This window comes from Mastigoproctus giganteus, chromosome 2 (genome assembly GCF_048544385.1).
Source record: "Mastigoproctus giganteus isolate SK-2022 chromosome 2, ASM4854438v1, whole genome shotgun sequence".
In the NCBI taxonomy this organism is placed as follows: Eukaryota; Metazoa; Arthropoda; class Arachnida; order Uropygi; family Thelyphonidae; genus Mastigoproctus; species Mastigoproctus giganteus.
Window position 1 is genome coordinate 30,688,864 of NC_143576.1, and position 13,155 is coordinate 30,702,018.

A 13,155-nucleotide genomic window follows, 5' to 3' on the forward strand; every position below is an offset into this window, starting at 1 on the left:
GTATTATGGGCTTCATTTTCTTTGACTACAATAACAAAAAAAAATTTTTCCGAGAATTTTATATTAAAATTTCTGGTGAACAAAGACGGTACTTTTGAGTATGTTGAAGATTGCTTATCAACGTAACTCTGCCAAAACTTTTCCATACTTCACTTTTACACAGCTATAGTTGATTCGAAAACTAAATGTTTACACGTTCCAACAGAATTGTCATTTATGTCTTTATTATTATTATTATTATTATTGGTACAAGGAAGTCTGAGGCTTATGCTGCACCAGCCAAAAAAAAAAAAAAAAAAAAAAAAAAATTCCCTACCTACCCAGAGAGAGAGAGAAAAGTAGAAAGGAATCACCAAGAAAGAGAAGAATGATGATATCCAGCCCAGATCAAACATTTTTGTACCACTCTTTTATCATGTGGTTCATTTCGAAAATTAAGTCGTGGATGATCATTGCGTACTGTAATTTCCAAATTATATTAAATCATGAGCACCAGCATTCTTTTCTGTGAATCAAAAACTGAAGGTTATGAAAAAGAGAAATGAAAAAATTGGGAACTATTTGGTATGTGCAAAAGGTTTGTGGAAAATTCTTCCAAAGAAATTCTTCGAAAAATAATTTCTCGTAATTAATTCACCGAAAAGAAATCTCGAGAAGTACAATTTTTTGAAATGCAAATTTTAGAAAAGCAATTTCTTGAAATAATAATTCTTTGAAAAATAATCTTCGAAAGACAGTTTATTAGAATACAAATCTAAGAAACAGCTTCACAATTGTTGACATATCCGCGTACCACCGGTTCTGTTATTTGCTTAATACAGTATTTTTATTTAAATCGACTCATTTTAACACATGAAAATAAAACAATGAAACATGAATAAATGCCATGAAAACAAAATAATGTAGGTGAATTAAAAAAATAAAAGATATACATATAAAAATAAAAGTTATACTTTGAAATACAAATCATAGTAAAAAAAAAATGCATACTTGTAATTAAGTTTCCCAAAGTGAAAAATGGAACTGTTTATGATTAGTCAGATAAAGGGATATTTGGCTCGATACCGTTCAGTTTAATAGCCCTTGCGGGTAGAACAGTTGGTGCAATTGACAATCCCACACCGGGTTGAAAAGACCTGAATTCGAATCCTGTCAATGAATCAAGGAATTTTTAAGGACCTTTTTCACAACGTGGTTGAGTTAGTGTGTCTCAGGCGAAGGTAGCATGGTTTTACCTCCCGAAAACTTGGAGATTTTGTCCAGCAAACAGAAAAGCGACCCCAGAACTCACACAATTTACAAATAATATACACATACACTGTGCTGCCACTTTATTAGGTACACCCCTGCTGTTCACACAGATGGTTTGTCCCACAACGTTGCAAGTCACATGACCACAATTGTAGATATAAACGCAGCAGAACAGCCTTTCTAGTATCAGTTAAGCGTACAAACCGTAGCAAGAAAGGGGAAAAGGAGTGATCTAATGGACTTCGAACGTGGCATGGTAGTAGGTGCAAGACGTGCTGGACAAAGCATCTCTGAAACGGCAGTTCTCCTGAACTTTTCACGCAGCACAGTTTCAAGAGTGTATCGAGAGTGGTGCAACGAACAGAAAACATCCTTTCAACGACACTCCTGTGGAAGAAAATCGCTTGTTGATGAGAGAGGTCAGAGGAGGATGGCTAGAATTGTGCAAGCAAACAGACGGGCCACAATGTCACGCATCACACCAGAATACAACCCTGGTGCGCAGAACAAAATATCGTAACGGACCACTAGTCGCACTTTGTCGCGAATGGGCAACAACAGCCGACGGCCACATCATGTACCTTTGCTGTCAATGATGAACAACAGAGCACGCCGCCTCCTGTGGCCACTTCAACACCAGCACTGGACTATCAAGGATTGGAAAACAGTTGCTTGGTCTAACGAGTCGAAGTTCCTGGTGCATCATGTTGATGGAAGGCTCAGAATTTGGTGAAAATAACATAAATCCATGGACCTGTCATGTCTGACGAGTACTTTGCAAGGTGGTGGGGCAGTATTATGGTGTGGGGAATCTTTTCTTGGCACACGTTGGGTCCATTGATACCCATAGATTCACGTCTGAAGCCACATCGTAAAATGTTAAGTGTAAAGTGTGTTTAGGGATAAACGGCACCAGGGGTTTCCCCCATCTCCACGTAGTTTACATTGTGGGTGAACCAGTTGACTGGAAAAGCCAGAGATTTAAAAGTGTATAGATATTGTACATATGTAGTGGTGTGTACCGTTCTTCTTCTGGTCATTTAGCCGCCAGACCCCTACTGAGACCCGACGTTGCCCCACTTTCGCACCGTGGAGTCAGACCAGGTACCCGTAGTATATAGTTCATTCTGGCAGATCCTGCCACCTAATTTCCTGAGATTTCAGTGGCTAGGACCTAAAAAAAAAAAAAAAAAAAAAAAAATTATGATCGTAAGCGCTAGGGAGAAGTCCAAAATGTTCGGCGAAAATAATTTAGATTGGTGACTTTAGATTGTGTGGGGCGTGTTCACGTTGCTGTCAGATAGAGTGGGGAGAAGGCTGAAGACTGGGGGAGGATAGAAATATGGAGCCGAAAGGGAAGGCAACTCCAGTTTACAGTGGGGCATGCCCATGCCCCACCAGAAGGAAAAGAGGGGTGGCAGAAGGGGGAGGAGACAGCAAAACCATCTCCTCCTCCCCGCCGGGAGAGGGATAAATAGTAGGCCAGACAACGGGACTGGCCCAGATCGCCAATAGGGCGTGGATGCAAGAGGCTGCAGGCCAGGTGCCGAGGCAACAGAGTTGTGCCATCCGGGAACCCAAGGAGGTCCAGCGAGGGTGTTTCCATCCAAGGTTTTGGTCTAGGTTTGGTAGCGATTTATGTAAGTCCTTTACGTATTCACTCATGGGATACAAGTCTCGTCCGTTGGTCGTTGTTCACTGGGTTTGTCCTCGTCAGTGGTGACTCCGTCCATACATCGGCAAGTAGGAAATCTGGACAGTCAGCCAGGATATGGGTGTAGGTCCGATTGTGGTCCAAGCAGGTGATGTCATTCGTTGGTTCAATTCTCTCATGGGATCAATATCCCGTCCAGGGATCAATATTTAGAAGTGTGGTTTAGTCACAGCTGATTGGTGCAGCTTTCTCTTGGTGCATCAGGTTGCTGTAGTTGTAGTGAAATTCGAGGTGATCTCCACTTCTTGAAGCATATGTTTTTTTGGGTTTTGTTAGGACTTATTGCTCTTCTGTTCGTTCAGTTTGTAGGCTACCGCTAAGTCCGAGGGGCTTCAGTTTCAGGTATGTATGTATGTATGCTGTTTTATTCTGGTTGTTCAGGGTTTGGTGGCATAGGTAGAGTCTGTCGTCTTGCAAATAAGCACTGTGCAAAGTTAGTGAGGGCATTGTAGGATGCCTCGTCTTCTAAACGGCAGTGCTTTTGGTTTTTAAGGTTGACGCGGACTCGTATGATGAAGTAACGCCGAAGATCTTCATACAACTCGCACTCGTGCAGCAGGTGGTCCCAGGTTTCAAGGGAGCCACAAGCACATGTTGGGTTATCTGTTAGTCCGAGGAGGTTAAGCTTATAGCGGATGGCTCCATGTCCAGTGAGAAGGTAGGTGAGTAGATAAGTTGGGGGTTTAAACACATTTGCATAAAGTCTGAAGTGCTTTAAACACATTTGTATAAAGTCTGGAGGGATTTAAACACATTTGCATACTGTGCCACGAGCGCTGGTGAGAAAATTATATTTAGTTCTTATTTCGTACCCTAGATGGCGCCACATGCTTACCGAATTATTTTAGTTTTGATTGTATTCCGAGATGGCGCCACGTGTATTTCTCTATTTTAATTTTTTTTTTCTCATTTTTTTTCTCACATTACGGGTGGCAAAACACCATGTCCTCTCATAGTTCATTGAGTATTATTGTATATTTTCTTTGGTATGTGTCTTCTCAAAGTTTTTAAACCTTTATTGATCCAAAATACATTTTTTTTTAATTAGAGCCTTTTTATTATTATTGTATATCTTCTCATATTGTTTTTGTGTAAACTCTTTTTATTATCTTCTCATATTTTTTAACCCTTTATTATTGTCTTAACTTATATGTGTAAACCAAAATCAAAAAAACTCAAACACCAAAGAAAATTTCTGCTTTTTAATGAACATTTTTAAAAAAGGTACCTCTATGAACAAACACTAACATTTTCAGATGTGTGGAAGCACTCCATCCTCATGCTGCTGTTCCGAGATAATAATAATCACTATCAGGATGATGACAAATATAAGTAGTGCGATGTCTTCGACATTGTCCATTCCTACCTGTGGAGATTTTTAATTAGACATGTATTTAATTAAAGAAAAACACGAACAGCCTTTTAATAATCAAAAAGGCACAGTCTAATGAAATGGGAATAAATGAGCATAACGTTCAATATAACACTTCCTTAACTCTGATATCATCCCAAGTAGTGCCTGCAGAATATTATAAGGATTAATTTCTGGTTCTTTCTGCTGCAAAGTACATCTAGCCATAAAGTCTGTTACTACGTTATACGGAATCAGATGTCGAACCATATACTCGTAGGCTTCTTGAAATGTGATATCACTGGAGGTGAAGCACCGACGCTGTCGCAAACATTCGCGAGCGGAGTTCAGTTCATCCATCACAGATTCTTGCATCAAAGTGAATAGGTTAGTTTCATTTTCAAGCACAGATACAAACTTGTCAACATAGAGTATTTTATGTGAAAGAGACTCACATTCACTCAAGTCGAGAATAAAATCGCACAACTCACCATTGGAAATTGTAGCACGACCAGCTTCTGTCTCAATCTCCAAGCCGCCTGTAAATGTAATAGTTTCATGTGCACGACCCCGAACTAATAGTAATACTTCAGGCCATTTTAACGCTATCTTACTCCATTGATCTGTCGTTAGTTTTAGATAACTCGAGGCACATTCCAAAACGATCGATACTTCGAAATCAAGCAGGAGAACCCGTAGAATAGTGCTCGAACTGAGGCGACGAAAAAACACATAGTTCTTCTTTGGAGCGGTACTCATCTTAACAGTTGCGGAAAAATGGCAAATGTAACGACAGAACGTATAACAGTCATATATAAAGCAGTCCCCAACCCGGATATGTGACTAATAATATTACTCAAGAAGACGTGTGTCATCGAAAAATGTCTAATAATGAGCTCTTACAGGATGTCGTACTATTTCGGAACAAGTTTCACAGTATACAGAGCGACATTACACAATTAACACAAATATTCCGATGACCTTATTTGAAAGTGAAGGAGGATGTCCTCGTGCTGTGACATTACACAAATATTCCGAGACCTACAGGATGTGTAGACCGCTTTATATATGACCTGTATATGGCCTGCTGTTACATTCACCGTTTTTCTACAACTGTTGTGTTTTTTCGTGCCTCAGCTCGATCACTATTCTACGAGTCCGTACTATGGAACCATCAAGTTTCCTTTTGACAAAATAGTCGGATCGATGACTGAGAATGTCGTAATGCTACTGGAGAAACTTTAAAAAGGCGACCCCAGTCACAGAATCGTTAGAGAAAAAAATGGACACTTGGATGTGTGATGATGATTCCCTGGAGACTGAAGCTGATAGTCTTGCTGAAGTCATTGAAGCTGAAATACTGTATACGAATAGTGTACAGTATACAGAGGTGAGTGAATTTCCTCCTATTTTATCACTTTTTATTTTTAAAAGTGATAAAAATACAGTTTTTATAACATTGTTTAATATTCATTTTCAGAATGCAGAATTCTTTTCATTGTCTCAACATGCCGAGGGGTGAGCAGGAGGATCAAACGAAGGGCCTGTAAGTCTTAATCAGAATTTCATATGTAGAATTACAATCCGAATTCCAAAAACGTTAAGTATTTTTTTTTTTTTTTCATTTCTTTTCAGATTCAAATTGGTGGGGGTGAGGAAACATACGAACGATTCTACGAAATCAGTGAAGGATCAGAGAAGTTTTCCTCTAAATATAAAACTAAGTATAAAACTTACAAGTGCAAATACCGAGACCTACATTTGCTTGCAGGGGAACAATTTTTTCTATTGTTCAAACAAATGTTTAAGCAAATTATAGGGCATGTAAACAAGGGAGGAGAATTTAGCAATGTTCGTTTATGTGTAAACGCCGACTCCCTAAAAACACCGATTAATCTTCCATTTATGAAGATATCAGAACTGACATTAGATAGAATTATGGATGCATTTTTCAGTGTAGATCAGTCGCGAAGTGGCTTTCTGATAACAGACTCTCTCTCAATCGATCTAGTTCTAATAAACATATCAAATAAAGGTGTTGGAAGGTGACATTATTTTAGAATTCGCTACTTCAGGAACCAAATCGTATTCGTACAGAACACGCTCAGGCAAATCTGTAACAAAATGTAAAGGCATTACCCTAAACGAGAACAACAGCCGACTCGTAAACTTGGATGTAATGCGATCAGCGGCGATGGGTGAACAGGGTTGAAGTGACAGTTCCTGTACCGTTCAACGTGAAGCGTGACAAATGGCAGTGCAAGCTACTCCATACATCGTTAACTAGGCGGTATGGTTTCACATTTAAGAAGTGCATAGTTGGAGAGGGCACCCGTACATTCTCATATGGATACTTCCGTGAAAAACACAATCAAAAATGATTCGTCGGTTATAACTCTGTCACTATGTGCTCCTTTATCCACCCCTTCACTTGTGTCGCGGTCGGTGTACTCAAAGCGGTAAAACAACCTTCATTCTGTCCCTTATAAAAAACAGCGAACAGCTAATTTCACCTCCTCCGGAGAGAATAATTTACTGCTACTTGGAAGAGCAGGACCCCTTCTTACAGTTTCCGCACGTTGAATTCGTAAAAGGCTTGAAACTGCCCGAAGTCGATAGACGTATCAGAAATCTAATTATAATCGACGATCTCCTACACGTTGCAAAAGACAGTTCCGAAATCGCTGAAATATTCATTAAAGGAAGCCATCACAGGAACACAAGTATCTGTCTTCTCTCCCAAAATTTGTTCTGTCAGGGTAGTCAATATAGGACCATCAGTCTTAACTCACACTATTTAATCGTTTTTAAAAACCCCAGAGATTCCCGACAAATATCTCACCTAGCCTCACAAGTATTTCCCGGGCGTTCGAGTGTTCTAGTCGATATTTATAAGGAGGCCACAGAAAAACCGTTCTCATATTTATTACTGAACTTTCGACAAGATACGCCAGAACAATTACGTCTGCGCTCGTGCATATTACCGGAGGACGGCCCGTCAATTGCATATGTACCTTCATGGCTAAAAGACTCCGAAAACATAGTGACTTCATCAGGTTTTTGTCTGGTGCCAGCCCCAAGCAAGCAAATACAATTTTGAGACAGGTATCACATTCTCAGGTCACGGTTTTGTGCGAACTGTGTAAGAATTTACTAAGAGGTAACATACCAATCACCCCCCAAGATCGCCTTAGACTGCAGCGCAAAAAGAAACTGCTGCGTGTTCTAGCGGATAAAATGGTCCCCTTCACACGGCGACAGAGACTTATTACCCAGCAAGGAGGAGCACTGTTTCCCTTACTCGGCAGTCTGATAATTCCACTGATAACATCGCTAATAAGAAAATGAACGACTCGTTCAAAAAATATTTACTACTGGCACCACCAGAACACCAACGGATGATTTCTCTGGACGAAGAGATGTCCGAAATTCTGAAGAGACAGGACATGTCGATCGAATCCAAGGTGAAGGCCTACCTTCAAACATTGCAGGCTTTTCTGGGGCTGAAGAAGAAAAGAGGGCCTCCGGAGGAGGCCCTCGTGCTCCCTCCCGCGGCGGCCGGGGAAAAGCGCGCGCCCAAACGTGCATCGAAGAAACCGTCGATTCTGACGTCTCCCCGTCGCTTGAGAGGAAGGAAAATACAGTGGGTAGGCATGTAAGTACACAGTTTTTTTTTTTTAAATTTGTTTATTTAATTGATCGATTACATCTAAAGTAGCAATAATATCATTGCCCCACAAATTTTTACAATAACATTCGTTAACAATCTGTCTCATAGTAATACCGCGACATCTATGGGTTAAAAAGAAAACACAATGCAGTCCACATGCTATAGATTTCCGATGTTGTATTACAGTCTTGTTATGAGTGCACTTGCGACTTTGCCTTTTCAGAAACACCGCAAAATCTTCGGGCAGGGGGCGGGCAAACGTGTCGAAGTAATCGGCTTCTTCTTCTCCGAGGTAAATAGCTATCCAATGGGTTCCTGGCCTGTCGGATGGATCGGTGTTGACAACTAGAAGAAACGGTTTACTAAGAATGTTCGTAGGCAGTTCGTCGCGAGCACATACACTTATGGGGTAATCTTTAACAACACTTTCCAACAAACGTGCTATTTCTTTAGTGTTCATAATCAAGAAGAACAGATCTGTCTTTTGTCAGCGAAACCACGTTCTCGAATTCACTGTACAAGACGCACGTGACGGTTTCAGGCAATGGTGAGGAAAATTTCAGTTCGAGACGTACGCTTCCCCCGTCTCAGTGCACTAACGTGTTGCCCGATGGCGTTTTCGTCCGGTGATAGGTCAAAACCGTACAATACATTACCGACTGAATACTCAGAATATGACAAATCGTTTCCGGTGTCTTCCGTCCATTTATTTAATGAAGAGAAGAGCGAAAGATACGATCTCGTATACTGTCCTGTCTTGAAGTCGGGAGTCAGAGGTATTGACGGGTAATGAATGCCATCGGCCGTCACTTGTAAGTAACACAGGTTGAAGTGAGAGAAGTTAAAAGGGTTACGAGCGTACAATCCATTGAAACCTTCGCTCGATACCAAACCCACAATCACACGCGATGGAATTTGTCCTAGGAATATATTATCACGCGTGGAATCTACCATTCCTTTGGGAATAGAAAAGTATGTCACGTTCATGCGGTTAATCGGGTACACGAGCGGGTTCTTCTCTAAAACACTGATGTGTGCTAGTTGGATCTGAGGATTCAATTTCACTTTACGTATGAATAACGTTGCTTCCATAATGTTCAACTTGGCGGTTGACGAATCGTTGGAAAGCAAACAAAATTCGGGGGAACTTCTTACCAGTCGTAAACGGAGGGAGACGTTATTCACTATGTATTTAGACTGGTGACACAGATCGAGTCGAAGTCTTCCTAACATCTCTGCAGTTTTCGATTTTGAGAAGGATTTCGATATTTGGTACATACCACTGTCGTCCTTCTCGAACATCTGTTTTACATCAGGGTACTGATCTTTGACGTACATCTCTGTTGTCAGTTGCGAATTCTTGGCTTCCCGTCCATAGTTAAGAAGCGTTTCCAGGTATGCACGATAAGGGTACGTATTCGACGATGGGTTAATCAGTTTGTCTTGTACAAAGAGATCGACTTGACTGAATAGAGAGTGAAAGAAATTGTTAACGACTCCTACTTTATCATTTTCTTCCAGATCTTTTCCATCGCTTCTCGTGATTCGCACCTTCAATCGCAAATAACTTTTCCCGAGGTCTAGATATTCTTCTGAAGTCCCCGGAATATAGAATTCGATCGGGCCTACACTATCTACAGATGCCAGAGGAAGGAAAGTAATATACAACGACCGTTCGACACACATATCAGTGGCAGGTTTACTGAAAAGATCCAACTCAGACATCATAACCTCCATCGAAAATATCGCGGCGTCTACGTTTACCACCTCCCTGATTACGCACCTTGTCTTTAATGGCTTGCCCGACTTCTGATACACGATTTAAAAACGAACGTTTAGGTGGAACACCTGATATGACATCATCAACAATATTACGTCCTGCCGACAGTACTTGTCGACCGATGAACGCTGCTGCGGGTTTCAGTATCGGTGTGAGAAAACGGAATGCTGTTCGGAAGATGCTTCCTAAACCATAACCTCTCTGGATAGAGGGCCCAGCGAAGTAGGGGTTCCCCCCCTGCTTGCATTGTGTAGTAATGGACGTACGCATTCATCGTTCACGGAAATGGAGTTTAATTGTAGTCTTTCCGTCACTGAACGGCACGAATTCACCACTATCTGTACGCACTTGGATGGTAACGGTGTGGAATGTGCTTAACTGGAGGGGATAATAATCTAAATGTGAGAACTCTCCGTTATTGGAAAACGATACGACACGTAACAGTGGTGCTTTCGTATCGCCCACAATCTGATCCTCAATTAAGTTACAATAGACGAAATAGGAACTGACGCCTCTATATATATATCTGCCTGGTACTTGGCGTAAACTCTACCTTCTAAGTCTCTGCCCAGTTTTTCGAAACCTAACATCTGACCGAGCCCTGTTTTTGGGAAGCGAAGGTAAACTGAAGGATCGATTTCGATAGACACTATACCTATGGAGTTCACTTTTGCGTCGAGTTGGGGGGCCAGTTTCATCATGGCGTTAAGCACCTGGGATATACTTTTGTAGCTCCCTCGTGGTAGTTTACAGACCTGAACAGCTTCTGCTTTCACACCCCGATATGTGATCGTTCTATTGGATGTTTCTTTAGGCATTGTGATTTCCTTCTTGGAAACCCACTCGCCGACGTGATAATTTCTGAAAATATGTAACCCTCCTTGATCCTCGCTAAATGTCTTATCGAGACCTATAACCGGTGTAAAAACTTTAGGGATTTTCACCATACCCTCGTTCTTCACCCTTAACGTGAACTGTTCTTTCGTTCCGTCAGTTTTCACTTTCAGTTGAATGTCACTGTCGACAGAATTAACATCATCGATAAGTTTTGAGAAAGTGGTATATTTTTCTTTTAATACTGTCGTCGCTTTGACTTCTTTTTTCTTTTTGGGGTACAGTGAGAATATGTTCCATCCATCGGAGATATTATCCCATGAAAGAGGAAAATGCACTTCGGCTAGTGCTACTTCCCATTTGTCCGAGAGAGAAACAACATTAGGCAGTTCCACTGTGAATTGTGACTGAGAATTTCTGGGATGCAGATCCATACTAGCATTACTGGGTATTGTAAGGAAAAACATCTTGTGAGCTGACCCAACTGTTGAAGCTTTGTGGGTAGCCTAACCATTTGACTAATAACTGACGTTGTCCTCTGTCTTTTGTTTAAGTACCTTTTCGATGGGGTAGACGTCAGGGGGAAGATTATCGTCAAAGTTAACTTTCTGTAACTGTGTTTCGTAAAACGTTCCTTCTATCTGCTCACCATCACGGCCTGTCACACTGTACACAACAGGGTTACGCTTCAAAACACGTGTAATAGTAAACACTTCTATCGTCCAATTCCCCCAGTAACCTTTGCGAAAAGGGTGAGACCCGCTGCTCAAAACAACTCTATCTCCGATTTTAAATTTCGGTTTCAGGGTTTTGGTATGGCTGTGGTAGAGTCTATTATACACTTCTTCTTCGTTAGCAAGAGTGACTTTTACAGGGGCCATACCTATAGAACGATGGGTAGTACGATTATACGTAGCCACAATATCGTCGAGTACATGAATATATTTCTGACTTTTGGAATAAGAAATCCACTTATAAATTTTTTCTTTCAGTGTCCGAATGAACCGTTTGGCAATAGCTGCCTTCTTTTCTGATCTTGTTGTATAGAAATTGATACCAAGGGAATGGAATAACCGACGAAGAGGAGCATTAGTGAATTCTTTTCCTTGGTCGGTGTTAACACAAAATGGTGTTTCTTCTTCGAAAATAGATTTGAATGCCTGCACCACCTCGTTGGATTTTTTGCTTTTCAGTTTTCTGACCCAAGAATATCGCGAGAAGCAATCCACACAAACCAGAAGGTAACGATATCCATCGTTTGAGTCGGCGAGAGCCGACAGGTCACCCAGGTCACATTGAAAAGTGTGATTAAGTCCGGGAACTATAATTTGGTTCCTCCGAAAATTAATTCTTTGCTGTCGATATCTCACGTAAGTAGGTTGACTAGCTAGGAATTCGCGCACAACATGTCTTGGTAATTTAGTATGTTTTTGAAGAGCATCAATAGAACTGAAACTACCTATTACTTTAGGATTATAATAGTCTGCTAACATTTCTCTATCTCCACAGGTAGGAATGGACAGTATCGAAGACATCGCACTACTTATATTTGTCATCATCCTGATAGTGATTATTATTATCTCGGAACAGCAACATGAGGATTGGAGGATGGAGTGCTTCCACACATCTGAAAATGTTACTGTTTGTTCATAGATGTACCTTTTTTAAAAATGTTCATTAAAAAGCAGAAATTTTCTTTGGTGTTTGAGTTTTTTTTTTGATTTTAGGAAATGTCAATAAAATGGTTTACACACATAAGTTAAGACAATAATAAAGGATTAAAAATATGAGAAGATAATAAAGAGTTTACACACAAAGACAATAATAAAAAATATGAGAAGATATACAATAATAATAAAAAGGCTCTAATTAAAAAAAAAAATGTATCTTCAGATTGAATCTCTAAGGAAACGAACCTATAAAAAGGTTAACACGCACACAAGAAAAAAGACTCTGGTAGATTAGTTAATAAATACTATGCCAAGACAATGAATTTTCTTTTTATCAAAGGATCAATAAAGGTTTAAAAACTATGAGAAGACACATGCCAAAGAAAATATACAATAATACTCAATGAACTATGAGAGGACATGGTGTTTTGCTACCCGTAATGTGAGAGAAAAAAAAAAATTAAAATAGATAAACACAAGTGGCGCCATCTAGGGAATAAAATACGAACTAAACAAATTCGGTAAGCATGTGGCGCCATCTAGGGTATGAAATAAGAACTAAATATAATTTTCTCACCAGCGCTCGTGGCATAGAATGCAAATGTGTTTAAATCCCTCCAGACTTTATACAAATGTGTTTAAAGCACTTCAGACTTTATGCAAATGTGTTTAAACCCCCAACTTATCTACTTAGGTGACATGGAGGCCAGGGCAGAGCCATGACGGATATTTTGGGTATACTCATTGCAAGTTCTGGAGGAACCTTCGGGTGACGTTTCCTTTGTCAGACATCGTCCAGCGTTGTTGACATATTGATGTTAAGTAGGTTTGCAGCCTGTACTTCTCAGCTTTACAATTATTTGGCGGGTCCGTGGTGTGGTCTTG

The 13,155-nt window shown here is 40.4% G+C and overlaps 2 protein-coding genes across 2 annotated transcripts; both read right to left on the bottom strand.

The window, feature by feature from the left end:
• Nucleotides 1–8,523: 8,523 nt before the first annotated feature.
• Nucleotides 8,524–9,711, bottom strand: LOC150089248 (uncharacterized protein F54H12.2-like). Its single transcript, XM_090389920.1, has one exon. It carries the CDS (start codon nt 9,709–9,711, stop codon nt 8,524–8,526), a length of 1,188 nt encoding a protein of 395 aa, XP_090246046.1.
• Nucleotides 9,712–11,118: 1,407 nt separating this feature from the next.
• On the bottom strand, nt 11,119–12,135 carry LOC150089249 (uncharacterized). The gene is made up of 2 exons (XM_090389922.1): nt 11,675–12,135; nt 11,119–11,551 (listed from the first exon to the last, which is right to left on the bottom strand). The coding sequence occupies exons 1-2, from the start codon at nt 12,133–12,135 to the stop codon at nt 11,119–11,121; spliced, it is 894 nt and encodes a 297-aa protein (XP_090246048.1).
• Nucleotides 12,136–13,155: the final 1,020 nt, after the last annotated feature.

What these genes read in the sequence shown, in the direction of transcription:
- LOC150089249 (XM_090389922.1), bottom strand. Translation starts at nt 12,135, where the DNA reads ATGTCTTCGATACTGTCCATTCCTACCTGTGGAGATAGAGAAATGTTA. An exon ending in ACTAATGCTCCTCTTCGTCG is followed by an intron (nt 11,552 to 11,674) that starts GTTATTCCATTC and finishes TTATTCCAAAAG; the next exon opens with TCAGAAATATATTCATGTAC.
- LOC150089248 (XM_090389920.1), bottom strand. Translation starts at nt 9,711, where the DNA reads ATGTCTGAGTTGGATCTTTTCAGTAAACCTGCCACTGATATGTGTGTC.